Raw genomic sequence first — 18106 nt, forward strand, 5'->3', positions numbered from 1 at the left:
CTGCTGGAAAACTGAAGATCTGAAGTACACAGTAAAATTTTTTTATATTTCTGCCCAGCTTCCTCCATTTTGAAGCAATGCTGTGTAATGAGCAGTCCTCCATGGCCTCCCTTAGCAGGGCTTCTCTGCTTCTAGACCTCTTGGAGAGCCTCACAGTGGCTTTGCAGTGGCGTACATGCACTGTCTGGGGACATCTCTTTGCCTGAAGAACAAATGCTTTCGGGCTGCTGATGCAAAGTGTGAACATCCTGGGCCTCTCTGTGCCCATAGAATTGCCTTGCTGTGATGCTGGCCATGCACCAGACTTGGCCACAGTGCCTTCTGTCCCTTTTACTCCTTCAGTGCTTTGTCCAGTGTAGTGTTTGGAGCTGAGTTGCTGCAGGAGAAGCCCAAGTGGTTCAGAAGCAATCCAACACTACTCTCCCAGACCAGATGGGAGGTTTGACATTTGCATGGCCAGAGGCCGGAGTCTGAAAACCTCATTAAAAGAAGGCGAGCTACCAAGTTCTGTGGCCTTAGGAGAGCTCTGTTTGCTGTTGTTTTAACTGGCAGTCATTGCTATGAGCAGAAATCTGTGCAGCGTTCGTGTCGGCGGGCGCTGCTGCCCCAGGGTCGCGGTGCTGCAGCTCACCTCCCAGCCCTGCCCGCAGCTCCATCGCGTGGAGGCAGAACCTGTGGCTGTGTTGGGATGGGCACCGCTGCTCCTGGGGCCGTGGTGGAGCGCAGGCTGTTTTCTCTGCCAACTGCTGGGCTCTGCAGCACTTTGACCTTGATCATTGCTCTAGGCTTAACTAATTAGCTACCACAACTGCTGATATAAGAAGGGGGAAAAAGAAAGTTGCAGTTTCTCTTGTAACTCTTCTTCCTTTTTCTCTCTGCGTTGCCTTGTGCGTAAATTGTTTTGGAGCCCTGAGCTTGCATCTTCCCCCAGCCCTCACCCTCAGGAGCCACGTGCTCTCAGTACTGCCTGTGCCGGTGCTGCAGGAGCGGCGCAGTGAGCACAGCCCCAGATGTTGACTTCCTTGCTGTCCCTTCGTTACCTGGCTGATCTGCTGCATGGCAGGGCTCTGACTCTTTTTCTTTCTCTCTCTTTCTCCTCCTCTCTTTCTCTCTGTCTCTTGCAGTATGCAGTACTGGGCCAGAAGGCTGGAGCAGGAGATTGATGGCGTGATGAGGATATTTGGTGGCGTCCAGCAGCTCAGAGGGGTAAGCTGTCTGTCTTTTATCTGTGCTGCCTTCCTCGTGGCCGTGAACATCCCCATTGCAGAAATCACCCCTGTGAGCACTCATGGTGTGTCACGCTCCCAGCTGGTTCCACGTGCCGGGGCACAGCTGGCTGTGCTGCTGCTTGCTGCTCTGTGCCATGCACTTAGCAGGCATGTGGGAGTGGATGTGGCTCACATCTGTCTGCTTCTCCAGGGCCGCATGTCACTGCTGCCTGAGCACGTCCCCGTGTTTCTGCATGGCATGCTGAACGCATCTCAAATCCAACCGTTCCTCCAGCACTGAAGGTGGTTTAATTTGTGCTTTAATTTCAAACTTCTGTTGACCAAGCAGGAAATGTCCAAAGGGTAATTTGACTAACATTGGAAATGATGTGTTTTTAAAGAGAGATTGCAGGTAAAACTGCAGTTCTTGATTGGCTCCTGTTCTCCCAGGGCCTCAAAGCAAATCCCTGTTAGCGCTGCTGCCATGTAGCGCCCCAAAGTGGGCACAGTGGTGGTCCTGGGCTGCGGTGGGCAACTATGGGAGAGGCACTTAAGGGAAGCTTCACTATGCTCCGTGAACCTTGTGGATCAAAGGGTCTCTAGGACCTGCACGGTTCCCCTTCCCAGCACTGTTTGCCAGCCGAGCTGTGATGAAATGCAGTGATTTGAGCTTAGAGTCATGGCATTAATCTAAAGAAAATAGGCTTCTTGAGCATGATGGATGTGTTACCCCAGAAACAAGCACGGGGCGCACTTGGGTTTTCTCATGGCAGGTCCTTAGAAGCCAATGGCATATGGGCCTCTTGCTGCCTTGTACCAGTAGCTATACTGGTTTCAACAGAGTTGTTCACCTTCCATGCTCCTGGTCATCATCCGCTGCCTAAACTCAGAAGTTGCACTGGTTTCTTTTAAATGCACTTTAAAACGAGTTGAATTGAAGGCCTGCAAAGCTGTTCATAGTCTGCCCATTTGCTTGTATCGCATTTGAGCTTCAGAGAGGTCTGTCTGGGTTTCTCTTGTGTTCTCTTCCCCGGGGCTGATAGACACTCCATGTGCCGCATGGAGAGCATGCACACCCCTTGGGGTTGGCCACATATGTTGATGGTATCTCTGCATTTCTGCAATGCAGTTTTGCGTGTTGGCAAGGTGTGGAGTCAGAGCTGAGGATGCAGGTTTTCCAGGCAAAGGCACAATGGGCTCTGTAATCTATAGCAAAGCACAACTCAAAAAAAAAAAATAATAGACTGCCACTACATTTGGTACATGTCCTCTCTCTTACAATTTATTCTTATTAGCTTTGATTTTGCTTCTTTGCATGCTAAATAGGTATATCATGTAATTTTTTTAATGCTGTAATTAAATAGAAATTACACCTCCAATTTGCCAGCACTTGACTCCTATTGGCCAGTCAGTCAATTACAGGTAAGAGAGCTTCCCACTTTTTCTGCTTAACTCTTCTGTAGAACAGTGCGTCGCTGTAATGGATTGATACAGGATGAAACTGAATACAGAAGGACTGAAGGGTTTTTTGGTGTTTTTTTTTCTTTTTTTAAATCTGTTTTGGAACCATCCTGTGAAGCGAGGAGTCGTGCACAATTATTGTCTGTGGAATGTTAAAACCACCTGAAGTCAAGAGATGAGCTATTGAAAATTCCAACGTGCAGCTGTTAAAACACCAGCTAAGAGTAGCGGAGGCTTTCTGTGGGTCTCCCTGGGGGTCTGGGGCTGCGAGGTTCAGGTTTGATTCATAAATGGAATATCAAGTGAAGTACACTTCTCTCAAAGACCGCATTACTTGCAAGTGCTAATGTGAAATTACAGAGAGTGCTTCATCCTGAGGAATTCAGCACTGCACGTCCTCCTACCTGCCAGTTGCAGGCAGGTGCATCCGGGCTGCAGTACGAGAAGTGTTTAATGTCATAAAGTGGCCTTATAACCTGCGTTGAGACATTAATCAATAAAAAGCCCTCTTTTGCATGGTGGAAACGGAGCCCTTGTGCCCCTGTGCCCACAGGATGTGTGGCTGTACCCCTCCTGCAGCCCCCCGCCAGGATCACCGTGCTGCCGAATGGAGTGCCACCCACCCAAGGATGGCTCTTATTTTAACTCTAAAATCATATCCTAGGATGAAATTCCTTGCATTGCTTTATCCTGCAGTAAAGAATACTACCCTAAAAATCTCTCTCCATGGCCCCAGTGCACGCTTTGTCACTTCAGAGGACAACAAATGTGTTCAGGGCATTTCCCAGCAGCCCGCATTGAACTCCTTTCTTCCAGCACTTTCGCACAAGATGGTCAGACGTGCTGTTATCAAAGGAGCTGCCAAGGTTTTCTGTTCAGCTATTTGATCTTGGGTAACTACTGACCTAACAATAACATGGCCTAGATCACCCAATGAGCTGTGGAATTGCATCATGTTTGTTTTGCTCGCTTTTGTTTTGCCTGCATATGGAAACGCGTAGCGGGTCGTTCAGGAGCGATGGAAAGTTTGGAGGGTGTTTGTGGTGCTTTCAGCCAACTGTGCTGCAGAATGGGAGCCTCGCTGCACCGTGCTGCACATTGAGACCATGTCCACACCAGCTGCTGGGCTTCCCAGTCAGCAATGCAGTCTTCACGCTCATGAAGTTCAAGGCCAAGAGGTTGGGATACCAGCCTCCTGATGTTCCATCCTGTACCATAACCTGCAGACTGACTTCAGAAACCTGCAGCAGAGTGCCCCTGGCCTTTTCCTTTGGCAGCCAGCCTCAGGTGGCAGAGAAGCGGTGCACATGCCAGGTGCCCACCTGCCTGCAGCAGACACTGCCTGGGGTGATGATGCTCCTGCAGTACCCACCTCATCCTTGCTGTTCCTCCCCTTCCCCCCCAGGCTGCCCCTGCGCACTGCTGCTGTGTCCTCCTCTGCTCCTCAGGGCTGATAAGAGGAAGTGTGCGATGCCAGATAAACACATCCCCGTTCCAAACTTGGGTTTATTTTAATCTGCCTGGGCCGTTCCGCAGCCTCAGCACTCCGCCGAGCGCACAGCCAACAGTTTATTATCAAGGAGGAGTGCTTGGATGTCCATAGCCTCTCAGCAGCTCTGCTCGGGGAGGGCAGTCCTATGCCATCCTTCACAGGGACAGTGCCTGCTGCCAGCAGCACCCATCGTCCCACTCCTCTTCTCCCCTACAGGAACCATATTGCATCCATCCTGGAAGACGTCAGGGAAGCATATGCTCCTGCTTTTAGTGCATTTGCATAATTAAAGTAATGTGTATGAATAATTTATGGCCGCATGTGGCTGCTCTTGGTGTGACGTTAGCACCTTCACTAAGCCTTTCCCGGTACCGGTGCAGGTCTTGCTTCAGGGTGCTGTGCAGGTGCAAGAGCCTGCTTTGAGGGATTTACATGTGTGTGTGTGTGTGTGTTGGTGGTTTAGCAGAGAAAGGTGGGCTGCTGCAGCTGCAGGCTGGCAGTCTGAGGCTAAAATGCCTTCAGCTCACACACTGAAAACCTGCCCCCTCTATGCAGAAGCTGTGAATTGAAATGTTCTGCAACATTTCAAAGCTGAGGCCGGGATTTTTCCAGCAGGATTCAGGTGTGACTGGTTTGTTCATTTGTGCCAGATTTTCATGACTTTTTTAGATCATAGAGCAACTTATCAGCCTGCATGGGAAGGGAATAGACCTGCCTGTGCTGTGTGGCACAGCCCAGGCACTGTCTTGCTTTTTGCCAGTTCTTTCTGAGCAGGTTCCAGGACTGGAAAGCCCAGCTCTGGAGGAGCGATCTGAGCGGTTGAAATGGGGCTTTCACGTCCTAGCTAATTTTAGTTCTACTTGCTCCATCTCTGTTGCTGGAGACTGAGAGCAGTGTGAGAGCTGCAGGACGGCTCATGAGTTACCCACTGGGAGACTGAAGCGGGTGCTTGGGGCCAGGGCTGCTGACAAAGGTGTGATGTCCCATCAGTGTGCAGTCCTGGGACACATGTGCAGCAGGCACAGCAACAGCCCTCACCTGGAACCCTTTCACTTTGCAAAACCGTTCAGGGGGGATAATACTCTCACATTTGGTTGGTGAGTTAGCAAAATCAGAGGGGACTGACGCTGAGTTTTATGGAGTCGCTGATGATTTGTGCTGCTGTCAGCAACAAGTTAAATGAGCCTGGTGCTCAGCAGACAGCTCAGTGCGTGTGCTCCTCTGCGCTTCGTGCCCAGAGTGCACCTGATGTGCTTTGCCACCCAGCTGCCATGCACGTGGCACTGCTGCAGTGGGTGGTGTTGGCAGTGCACAGCCATCTGGACCTTTGGGGATGATGAGGCCATGGGAGGGATGCAGGAGGTCCCACTCAGCCCAGTGGTCATGCCCTGGGTTAAGGGCCTGGGGGGGTCCTCCCATCAGCTTCAGTTCAGATTGCTGCCCTCAGACTGCTGAAAAACGGCCAGGCAAAATCCCAGCCAGACTGCCAGAATGCAAGCTGAATAATGAGGTGGAGGTCATTATAGTTTGCCTCCTTAAAAACATACATAGATTATTCTTAATGGAGAGTTAATTGTTTTATTATTCTCTCCAGATGGTTCTTTACGTTCGCAGGGGAATGGATGTAGCCTGGGATTCAGACTGCTGCGAGTGGAGCTGATAACCAAAAATGCAGCTCCAACACAGATCAAGACACGAAGTAATAGAATATATGTACATATTCCACCACAGTATCAGATTTTAAATGTTATTTGCAGGGTGCAAGTGCCTCTGCCATTTGGGGGGTGCCATGGGCTGTGGGTTTGCTGTTTCTCCCTGGGAGAGGTGAGGTTGGGTGCCCAATCCCTGTGTCCCGCAGCTGATCAGCCACTGCCAAGTGGGGAGATGCGTGTGGCTGCTGGTGAGGCGGCAGTGAAGGCTGCTGTCAGAGATGCAGGGTTATTGTATGGAGGAAGTAATCAGATGTCATTTCTCCATTGGTGTGTTGGTAGCAATGAAAGAAGACGTGGGCAGGCAGAGGAGAATGCAGCAGAGGTGAGTTTTCAGAGGAAAGTGTGGGTTTTGTTGACCTGTGGCTGGAACCTGGTAACGTGCAGCTGCAAACTTGCATGTTAAGTAGGCACACTGACTGTTCCTCATTACAACAGACCACCTTTGACATCTGCTGTGTGTAGCATGATGGAGCCCTTATTCCCATTGCCCACCCATGGTGACCTGTTGGTCTGCAGTGCTCCTACTCTGCTTACGGACACTTATTGCCTGTTAATTATGTAGAGTCAGGATATTCCTCAAAGGGGGAGAGATCCCTGTTTGAAGGACAAGTGAGGTTTCTGTGCAAAGAGATGCTGTTGGAGGCATGGCTGCTTTTGCAGGGGCAGTACCTGAAATGCCTGGGTGATGCCTTGGGCTGGGGGCCGGATCCAGATGCTTGCAGGCATTGCGGGAGCCAGCAGGGACAGTTGAGGCAGCAGCATTAATTCTTGTCCCTTATGCCCAAGTGAAGCATCCAGCTGCAACTGGAAGGAAGAAGCAGATCTTCAGTTCTCTGCTGTGACTGTTAAGCCGGGTAAATAGAGGAAAAGACTGTGGGGGCTTGGTGTGAAACAAAGGAGATTATAGTGGTGAATGTTGGATGACTCTGAAGCAAGTTGGTTTGTTGGGGATATTGTGGACAGAAGGAAAGACAGGTTTATTCCCCATTCTTTTGTTACTCTGTAGGACGCAGCAATTTGCCAGTGCCAGTAAGGGTGACGCTGGGCCTGAGATCTGGGACCTGCAGAGGAGCCCTGGCTCCCCGCTCCTGGCTCTGCACTGGTTGGGGCACCAACAGCAGCACATCCCCTCCTCTGGGTAGGGGAACTGAGAGTGCTCAGCACAAAGCGTTCAACGTTCTCATTCTTTTGTCTCGTGTCCATTCTGCAGAACAGCAGCACGCAGGAGGTCCTTCTCCATTTGTAGCAGGGGTGAAAGATGGCTGCTTTCCCTCAGTGATACGTGAGGATTCTGAGTGTAAATGATAGTTGCAATATAGCCTTACTCTCAGTGTCTAGGTGTCCACTGAGAAAGAAATTATAGTTTGATAATACCATTTCATGGCCAATTTTTAAAATTACTTGCAAACAAGTTGGCTCCCACATCCCACCTCTGCAAAGAAGGAAAGCATTGCACTCTGTGCTGGGTAAATTGAGGCACAGGAGAAGGAAATCCTTCCTTTGCACTGAGTGCTGGAGTGCCAGGAAGGGAACCTGGGAATCCTGACCCCAGAGCTCATCTTCCTTAATAACAACTGCTCCACGTGTCACTTTTGGCTCGTTACCAGCACTGAGCAATGGTTCTGAGGAAACACGAGTGAGAAAGGCAAACTTTCAGCTTTCTGTTCTCCCTTAGGAAACTTATTCCTGGTGTGTTCCAGAAGCAGCAGCTCCCTGTTGGTATTCACAGGGCTCACAGTGTGGTGCTTCTGCCACGCTGCACGTGTTCTCTCCTCGCCTGCTGCTGGGAGTGAAGTGGGCTGTGCTCTCACTGCAGCACCTGCCTGCTGCCTTTCCCTCCTCCTTAGATGTATGCTAGCTCTCGAATGACATTCTGAGGTGCCTGAAGCATTCGTGGAAGAAAATTAATTGGTTTTGACAAACCGCAGCAGTCCCTTGGGTGCCTGGGAGTGCAACATTTATTGGAACCAGGCAGGAAATCAGAGCGCTCTGGTGTTCATTCACCTCTAGTGCAGCTGCACGGGAGGGAAAAAAATACTTAATCTTGCTCTAGGTTTTCATTCTAACATCTGGATTGCTCACTAACTTTATAACCAAAGCGTCTTTTTCTTTTAAAATAGTGTTTAGTGGCTGTGATAGATGCCAGGATGGCAGCCCATGGGCTGGATGGTCTCTGCTTGCCTGCAGAGCGGAGGCAGCATCAGGGCAGGCTATGCTGTGGTGCTCCAAATTGACCCACAGCATCCTGCAGGAGGGCTGGGAGCCATGGTTCCTCGGCACTTCTTGGCTCGGCGTGTGCTCGTACAGATCAGTAAGGAGTCAGGCTTCTGCTATTGCCAAACAGCATTCAGGGAGGATTTTTCATCACAGCTGGAGGTGAAACAACTCCAAAGCAAACCTCAAACCAAAAGCACTCTGCTAGCAGACACCACCTCCTAGCCCTGCTCCTGCAGGAATCTGGCCTGCCTTGCTAACATATTGGTTACAGTCTGATTCAGCTCTGAAGCATATGCTGAAAACCAGTGTGGGTGATAACCACTCCCAGCTGCAGAGGATGGGTCTGCACGGTGCCACGTGGGTGCTGTCGGGCTGTGCGAGGTCACTGCTCCAGAGCCCTTGGTTCAGCATGTCTTTGGGATGTTCTGTGTTGTCCTGTGATCTGTGTGGAAGGGGAGCAGCCTGAGAGACCAAACTGAGAGCAGGGAGCTGTGCTGGGAGGGCTGGGGGTGCGTGTTCTCTGCAGAGCGGTGTGATGGCATGGCCAGCGATGCTCTGAGCCTGTCAGGGGCCTGGAAGCCCTGCAGGTAGCTGGGCGGCAGAGGGGAAAGCAATGGGATAACAGGGGCCGCAGGTCTCAGCTCTCTCTGATCAGACCCTTTCCATGTAGCAAGGAGTGCGGTGTGTGCGGGTGGTGGGGTGCGGGAGCCCAGCCCTTGTTGCTCCTTGGGCAGAGCGGCGGCATGACTGCGGCAGCGGGAGGCAGCGTGAGCAGCACTGAGAGCTCCTCCAGCCGTTAATTAGTGCAGCTGGGAGGCATGAGCTCTGTGCAAAAGGTGGTGTTCAGCTGTGCCGATGCAGATCCGCTTCTGTCCAGGGGTGCCGTGCTGCCCTGGCACGCTACTGGTCCTGTGGCTGTAAGGCTGGATCCCTGCGGGCTGCTGACTGCATCCCTCAGTGCCCCACAGCTGCTCCCCTCCTGCCCCATGCTGCTGCTGGTGGCTGCTGCGGTGGCTCCTCAGTCCCTGGAGGTGCTGCTGTCCTCTGAGTCTCCTCTGCCCCATGGCTGCTGCCAAAGGGGACGGGAGATGTGGTGTGTTCAACACCTGCTTGCACACAGTGATCCCGGGCAGTGGGCTCATAGAAGGGCTGTTTTTTCTCCTTCCTAGTTTGTGCTGTTTTTCTCCATCCTTCTTAGAGACAGTCTCAAGGACACAAGGAGTCAAATGGGCCGTAAGGCATCACAGTGCCTATTGCCTTAAAACCCACTGCTGGGTAGCCCCCGAAGAGTCATCAGTGGTCCTAACTGCAGCTCTGGCAGCTGTGTGAGCAGCACCCAGCTGTGTGCCTATGCTAGGATGGCCGTAGGGTGTGCTCCCCTGTCTGATGGGGGTTTCACGGGGGTCAGCAGGTGGGTGCCTGCAGACCGGAGCACAAGGGGTCACGGTGAGGTGCCCATGACCTGAATGCTGGCAGAGCTGATACAAAAACCTTCTCCTCTTCTAAGAGTTCTGCTTTCTGGAATAACAATTATCTACCTTGGATATCGGTGTCTGTAGGAAACTGGTTCCAGCTGAAATTGGAGATTGACACTTCGAAGCTTGCATCCCAGTTGTCAGTAGTGACAGATACTGCTGAGTGGTTTCCAGCTAGAAAAGACAAGTCTTTTCTAGCAGCGTTGTTTTTCATGGGAAAACTTCACATATGCTTCTGCAAGAGGCTCTTCTGCACTGTGCTGTATACAGTGATCACATTGCTTTGGCGAGGCTTTGTGACACATCCCACACCTGATGGCAGAGCTCAACATGGGTTTGACCCTGGGTTCAGTTACTGCTGGGAGGGCGGGGGTTGCCTCCACAACTCTTACTGAGGGCACTGGGTAGAAGAGCAGTGGTGAGCCAGCAGGGAGCTGCGGGGTCCCACCATGAAACCATAGAGTACAGAGCATTCAGCCCTCCTGCTCTGGAGTTGGTGGGATGTCTGGGGGCATGGCAGTGCTCTGGGCAAGGTTTGTGTTGTGGGAATGCAAGTCTTTGCTGTAACAGAATGGTACCTCCTCTCCATCTCACGTGTTAGCAATGGGTAAAGTTTATCTCACAAAGAGCATCTGAGGGTGTAGGAAAAGACAAAGTGTGCTGCTGCACACGTCTGGGGCAACAGGATGAAGAAATAGAGGGGAACATCTCAGAAATCCATTATTGCAGATGCTTGTGTGTCTCCTGGCTGGCCCTGGCTCCTGGCTCTCAGCAAAGGAAGGGCACAGTACAGACTGTGAGCTGGGGGCTTCCACAGAGCTCCTGCAGAGGAAGAAGGAGCATCTTCAGGAAGCAGTTAGGACAGAACTGTGCTCTGAGCCCTGATGGGGACTTTCCCTTGCCAGCCCTCAGAGCCACCAGCCTGAGGCTCCTGCTGCTCTGCATGAGAGCTGCGTGCCAAGAAATCCCAGGGTCAAGTGCTAAGTGTTTGCTTCTTTATCAGATATTTACTTAGGAGGATTTCATTATACTGAATCTACTAGCTTTGAATAAATTCACATGCAGCAAATTTATTCTTTTCCTTTTTGAAGGGACTTCTATGCCAGAGAAGATTTTAAAGACCATTTATACAAAAAGCAATTACTTTCCCAGTGATTCTGTATGTATTTTACTGCAGATACTGTATTTCTATTTGACTATGAGCTTTCTCCCAAGCACCATGGCTGTGCGGGGAGCAGTGAAATTTGGATGCTTGGGTGCAACGTGTGCTCGCGTTTGAACAAGTTCCATCTCCATGAGCAAAAGCAACAGGTTGGGTGTAGCAGAGGCCCTTTGTAGCTGTTTCCTGTGAGCTGCGGGTTGTTGTTTGTTGCTTCGGTTGTTCCTCCAGCGGGATGGTGGAGATGTCCTGCATGGGGAACCTCCAAACCATTGGCGCTTGATTGGTGTCCACCCAGCAGCTGTCCTCTGTGATACAGGTGAGCTGATGCCTTGGCTAAAGTAGGTTGCCACATGATTTGGAGCAACAATCTTGCAGAAAACCCATCTGCAGATGAATTTCAAACACATGATGGGGGCAAAGGTGAATTTTCCCTTAGCAGCTGGCTTGCTCTGGCAGTGCAGCGTCATGCCATGTACATATACAGCCCTGTACTCACAGCCCTTCCTTCAGTCCCCAAGCACAACAGGAAGAAAAGCCCAAGGAACAGCATGTGCTCTGCCTCAAAGGAAAGAAAACCTCCAGAGAAGGCACTCAGCACCTTCATGTTGGGTAGCATAAAGGTCCTTGGTGGTTCCTGTGATTCAAAAGCAACGTTTGGTGGCTAGAGGTTTGATTTACCGAAATTACTGCTTGCATAGATATTGATGGTAATAATAGCTGTCCGTCCTCCTCTTAAATGTGCTTCTAGCATTTCCAGAGTGCAAGAATGTGCATGAATCCTTTCAAAAATGGGCAAGGGAAAATAGAGGAGACGTGCATGAGAAGCAGGCTCATATTGAAACTGAGAGGAGTAGAACCTTTTTTTCCCTCCAACATCCTTATTAACAGCATTTCTTTCATTAAGAAGCAGCTCACTGACTGCTTTAAAAAACAGAACAAAACAAAACTAGAACCTGAAAGTAGTGTAGGTCCTCCTTTAACTCCAGATTCTGTATTCCGTGCTGCATTATTGATTCATGAAGCCCGTAATGAAATGAACGAACGCTGTGTGAGCAGCCCCAAGCATTCCAGCCTAAACTTTGTGACCAGCTTTAACCCTTGCAATAGGCTGGAGTGAAAAATCACGTAGTTGAGTTGCTGTAAGGAGGCAGGTCAGACTTCGTCTGTATGAATGTTCATGTGCTTTGGAGACACACAGGCAGCAAAGCTGATCGCTTAGGTTCATCAAGGCCTGGGGGCTCCAGCACAGGAAGGACGTGGAGCTCTTGGAGCAGGTCCAGAGGAGGACTGAGATGGCCAGAGGGCTGGAGCAGCTCTGCTGTGAGGAAAGGTTGAGGGAACTGGGCTTGTTTGGCCTGCAGAAGAGGAGGCTGCGGGGAGCCCTCATTGTGACCTTCCAGTGCTTGAAGGGAGCGGATAAACAGGAGGGGGAACGGCTGTTTGTGAGGGTGGATGGTGATGGGACAAGGGGAATGGTGTTAGGAGGAAGTTTTTCACCCAAAGGGTGGTGAGGCACTGGAGCAGGTTGCCCAAGGAGGCTGTGGACGCCCCTTCTCTGCAGGCATTCAAGGCCAGGCTGGATGTGGCTCTGGGCAGCCTGGTCTGCTGGTTGGCGACCTGCACACAGCAGGGGGCTTTAAGCTAAATGATCATTATAGTCCTTTTCAACCCAGACCATTCTGTAATTCTATGATTCTGTGATCCCCATGCAGAGGAGCGAACTGCATGAGGGTGGTGATTGTTGTGGGGCAAATGGTGTGTGCTGGGCTCTTGCTTTGGCTTTTACTTGCATTTCTTGCAGCAGAGCTGCTTTCCCCCTGACTCTTCCATCCCAAGATGCTGTGTTCCTTGATGCAGAGCTGTGGCTGCTGGGTCTCAGTCCTGCTCTCAGTGGGATCACCAGTTGCTGGCTGGCAGCTGCAGGGGTCACAGTTGCACCTCCCTGACCTTGAGCTCAGAAATGAATGCGTTCTGATGTGGTCACAGGGAGTACGTAGTAGAGCATCCCAGGCTGTTAGTTATCCGGAGGAGCCCCTTCTGACTGGAAGAACCACATCATACATGGTTCCTGACCCTTTTATCTAGCACAGCATTTGGTTTCAGGCTTTAAGACAAATTGCAAGTTAATTTCTGGAGCAGCAGGGAGGTCTGCTAACTTTCAATTAGTCCAGCTAGAGCACACTGAGCCGGCTGGTTGGCAAGAGGAAGGATGTTGTTGGAGGAGCATCTTTTGTGAGGCAGGCAGTGAGCTGAGCTGCAGCCTGTCCATGTCCTGAGCCTGCCCTGCGAGCTGCAGCCACTGCGTAAACCTCATTCTTCCCACAGCTTCTGGCTGGGGCTGGGAGCTCAGCCTGCTGCTGGTTGTGGGCTCTTCTGGTTAGGTGAGAAGAGAGCAGGAGCCCGTCCTGTAATAGGTGACCTTGTTCCAGGAGCAGCTGTGGAGGACAGGCGTTGGCCTCGGGGGGTCCCCAGGGTTTGGCTTTGAAGGAGGTAATCCTTCTTGTAATACTATCCCTAATGTGCGTCTCTGTTAGCTATATGTAATGATTTCTTGCCCCGTATTTGTTCTGATACATCTCTAGGGCTGCTTGTTACGTGCTGTAGAGTATTTACCATATTTCTTTCTCTCTGTTTCGTCACGGTCCTGTAACACAAATCTATTGCAGTCCTTTTTGAAATGCACGGTGTTCCTCCTTGTTCCTCCCTTATCCCACAGAGCAGGCTTTGGTACGCCTTCTCTCTCAGATGTCCTTCTCTGTGAGCTGAGGGCACTTCAGATTGCAATTATAGGTCCTGCTTGAGGTGTCTGCAGCATCAGGAGCCGCAGGGAGAGGAGCAGCACAGCAGTGATTGCCTCCGCAGCCTCTGAAGCTCATTGCACAGAGATCTGTTGTCCAACACTCAGAACGTCTCTTTCCCTCCTGGGCCCACTCCAGCAAATCCTCTCCCTTGGCTTCCTTGGTCCTATCCTGAGCAAGGAGCATATTGCTGCATTGAGATGACTGGAGGTGTTTTGGGAATCTGGTCGCTAGTGCTCCTTTCTTTGCATTCTTCTTGCTATAAGTGTGATGCTCTGAGGGATAGCACCTCATGGAGAAGACCATTGGATTTGCTTTGGACTGGAAGGTTGTGGATGCCCCATCCCTGGTGGCATTCAAGGCCAGGCTGGATGTGGCTCTGGGCAGCCTGGTCTGCTGGTTGGCGGCCCTGCACATAGCAGGGGGGTTGAAACTGGATGAGCATTGTGGTCCTTTTAACCCAGGCCATTCTGTGATTCTGTGATACTGCATGATCTCATAGGCAATTGCTTTTTCCTGAAGGCCCAGCACAAATAGCATCCCAGTTGTAGGCTGCAGACTTCTTTGTTGTTATCATAGAATCACAGAACTGTTAAGGCTGGAAAAGACCTCTAAAGCTCATTTGATCCAACCATTGCCCCACCCCCACCTGTCCACTCACCACATCTCTCAAAACCACATCCTCCCATTTCTCAAGCACCCCCAGGGACAGTGACTCCCCCACCTCCCTGGGCAGCCTGTTCCAAGGCTTGGCTGCTTCTCCCGTGCTCTGGATTTGTGCAGACAAGTCTGACTTGATGAACTCAAAGGCTTTTTCCAGCCCAAATGATCCTATGAGTCTGTGCTTGTGTTGGATGCTGAGGCACCCCAAGCCACGGCTGCTTTGGTTTCTGCCGCCTGCCCTACAAAGCATCTCCCAGCAGCAGTTTGGCAGCCAGAAGCCCTTGGCACACAGACAGCAGGACTGGCTGCCTGTGGCAGAGGCTGGAGGCCGCTGGTGGCAGCCTGGCCCTTAGCTCTGCTGGGGCCATGCTGCTCCCCGTGGGAGGGAGGAGGAGATCCAGCTGACCGACGCAATTACTTTGTCAATGGGGATAAATAGGGATCATAATCCAATTGTCATGGAAATTGAAATACAGCAAACTTGGGGCACCTTTCCAAGGCTTCTATATTTACTCCTCTCTTGTTTAAAGGGAAAGGAGCAGAGCAGCTTTCCGTAAGTTTTTCCTGCATCTCAGCAAAGTGTGCCATAAGCTCGGACAAACCTGGAGTGGCTCCTGTGCACACCAGTAGGAGCATCCTTCTTACTGGGTCTTACTGGCATGCCCTGCATCTGGCACCAGGGGCAGATGGTGACCAAAGCTTTAAAAGTTGTTGTCAATGATATGACTCTTGGAACTGCTGATTTCTGTAGGGATACATGGGTTCTTCCGTTTGGAATCTGAGCTCACAGTGTTGCTAGCGAGCAAATACAGCGCATCCTCTCCATGTCTGCAGCAATGAGGATTATTGGTGGAGGAATTCCCTGCGTGTCTACAAGCAAATCTGAACGAGACTATTTCTTTTCATGTCCTTTCAGGACGTGGCAGTGGCGGGGAGCCCTGTGAGCACGGAGCGTGGGGACTGACCCCCTCTGTCCCCTGCGGAGACCTGGGCTCACCATGAAGCCACAAAATCAATTACAAATTAAAGGCTGAATTCATGAGCTCACTTCAGCTGCTCCACTGGTACAAAACAGCTGCAAATTCGGCTGTTATGCTGCTGTTACTTCCCCCAGTTTCTATGGGTTAGTAGCTTTGCCTTTAAAAGCATTTTTTAAATGGTTAGAGATTGATGCTTAACTTCAAAGCGCGAACAAATCTTGGATTGCAAATTCCTCCTTGGGCTACTTGGTTACCTTTTTAATAATTTTGGAAACAAAGGAGGTTCCTTGGGGGAAAACCTGTGCTAAGGTGAATGATGTTTTGGTGAAATGAGTGGAAGCATTGCTGTTCAACATCAAATCCTAAACCCAGCGTTTGTGCAATTCCAAATGCATGTGATGAATGGCTCTGTTTAGCTAAGGGCTTCTCAGATTGAAAGCAAAGGGAACCTCAGGTCCCACTCTAACAAACTGGTAACAAACAGGTACTCTGGCTACAGCCATTGAATTGTGTGAGCTGTTTTTTTAAAACTGCAGTTATTTGATTATTATTATTATTATTGATAACCAAAAGTCCTTCCTCTGCCTTGTTCTTTCAATAGCATTAAGCAGCAACGTGATGGTAATGATTAAGATAAATTAAGGTTTAAGAACCCAAACACATTTGAAAACAATGTGTTTTTTAAAGTCTCGCTTATCTAGCACATGGCTGAATTCTTGGATGCTTTCATTGTGCTTTCCAGCTTGTAGGTGCTGCTGGCATCTCCTTCCAGTTTGGCCTTAAGATGCAAAACTTCCTGATGTTATGCTTGGTGTTGCATGATGCCTGTTAATTATTTCGGCCAAAGTGGCCACTGCTTCTGCTCAAATGTGTCATGCTTTTATCTGGGACTAATGGCAGCACCTTCGGACTTGTAGGCTGGGTGGGTCTTTTTGTTGGTCTTTTCTTTCATGTTGAAATTGGTTGGTACTCTTCCCATTTAGCTCTATCTTAAGTTTACAGTACCTGGAAGGTTCAGGAGAGCATAATGCCTCTGCCCCCTCCAAGCTTTATGGCTCCTTGAGCAGGCTCTTGGATAAGGCCTTGTTAGCCAGAATCACGTGATGTGAATCGTGATTTGTGCTTCTAGGGAAGTACAGTGCCACTGAACAGCACAACCACACAGAGTCATGCACCATTTTCCTGAGATATAGGGCTTTTCTGTTGGAATTTTGTCGGGAATTCCCGAGGGAGCCTCTGTGTGTGTGTCTATATAGGGCTGCTTCTGGCTGGGCTCATTGGGTGCTTACACCCGGCTCAGGAGCAGGGACTGAAGGATGGCAATTACCTGGAACAAGTCTCTTTATTGGAACAAGTGAAAATGTCACTGGTTTTCCCAAATAAGCAATGTTCTCTGTCAGCGCAGCAATGAAATGTGCGTGTGCATATTCATCACAACCTGTACACCCATCCGCGTGTTCCATTAATCAGGACGTGGGGGAAACACATTTGCATCTACGCTGATGGTCTTCCACCAGTGAGGCAAGGGGAGGCTGTTCCAGTGAATCCCAACCTCTTTGCTCTGGCACATAAAGGTGCTGCGAGCTTTCATGGAATGGAATAAAGGCAGGGATGGGGTAACTGCTGAGTTCAGCAACCTGTGTGCGTGCTGATGGCAATGCCCATCGTTGGACTGGGCTGTTCTTAGCCTGAGCTGCTGCTGGGAGACCAGAGGAAACCTCACATCCTTAGATGTGTGGAGGTGGCCACGCAGATCCTGAGCGCCTTCTCTATAAGCTGTGTTTTGTTGTGCTTTGGCTTCAATTTGAAGGCCGCGTTCCCTCTGCCTCCTTGAGCAGGAGCACGGCTGTTCTCACAATCCCTGCGTGGGTCTGGAGTTTGTCAAGTAATCTAATTCATTCAACGTCTGGAATTACCATGCTTAAAAAAAAAAAAAAAAAAAAGTAATTTATTTTCTAATTATTCCCTGTCTTGCACAACCGTGCATCGCTGAAGTGTCGCTATTTAAAATATTTATCTCTCTCCGCTGCGTGATCTGCTCGCAGGCCGTGGAGGGGTGATGAAATAAAAGCCCTCGTTTCCAGCCCAGGCACATTACTTTGCCTTGTCTTGGGCTGTTTTGACGTCTCCCTGTAAATACATTTATTTTTCATTAGGATGTTTCTGGCTTTGTGGCGTCCAGGAAAGCCAGAGCCATTATGCTGCTCATCTGTTAGAAGCAAAATGAAGATGAACAAGCATAATGAACTCCCGTGAAGCCATCCCTCTCTTCATGCTGCACGCTGGGCTGCAGCCCTCAGGGTGGGTTGGATGGCTGTGAGGGGCTGCTGGCACCTGCACTGCCCCTGCTCCTGCCCCATATCCTTCTGTGCCCATTTGGCCTTCTCTGCAAATTCTTCCAGCTGGCCTAGATTCCTCAGGCACCCCTGAAATCAGGCTGCCTCTGCTCCTTACCTCTGAAAGCGTCTTACCTCCATCCCTCTGCACACTGCACAAACCAACCCACTGCAAACAGGTGCTGCGTCTGCGAGGTCTGGGCGGTGCTGGCAGGCGCTGGGGGCCCACAGAGTCATAGAATCATAGAATCCCAAGGCTCAGAAGAGACCTCTAAGATCATCCAGTCCAACCATCCACCCATCGCCAAGATGCTGGTGCTGTTCAGACAGGTTGCTAGGCTGGGAGCTGCTGGCAGCATGAGTTTGGCAGAGCGGGGGTTAAACACAGGCAGGCAGGAGTGCTGCCTGGAGATCAGAGTGGGCTCGGAAGGGACAGAAAGTGAGCATGGAGAAGCACGAGGAGAATAAAAAATGGGCTGTGGGGTGGCGGAAATGCTTTTTCTTTTCCCAGTCCTTCAATTATTTCTCAGTTATTTGTGCACATCTTCCCACACCCAAACCCACCCTCCCAAAGTCACCCGCTCGTCGTGTCTGAGTGAGTT

At 50.5% G+C, this 18106-nt stretch overlaps 1 protein-coding gene across 1 annotated transcript in view; it reads left to right on the top strand.

Moving 5' to 3' along the window:
- Window positions 1-18106, top strand: part of CACNA2D2 (calcium voltage-gated channel auxiliary subunit alpha2delta 2) — a gene marked incomplete at both ends in the record, with an annotated part of 125681 nt that overhangs the window by 21497 nt on the left and 86078 nt on the right. Inside the window, one exon of the mRNA XM_079540401.1 lies at window positions 1125-1206. Coding sequence (XP_079396527.1) covers window positions 1125-1206 — 82 coding nt within the window. The remainder of the gene's footprint in view (window positions 1-1124; window positions 1207-18106) is intronic.

Source organism: Tetrao urogallus, assembly GCF_951394365.1.
Source record: "Tetrao urogallus genome assembly, chromosome: 10".
Taxonomy (NCBI): domain Eukaryota; kingdom Metazoa; phylum Chordata; class Aves; order Galliformes; family Phasianidae; genus Tetrao; species Tetrao urogallus.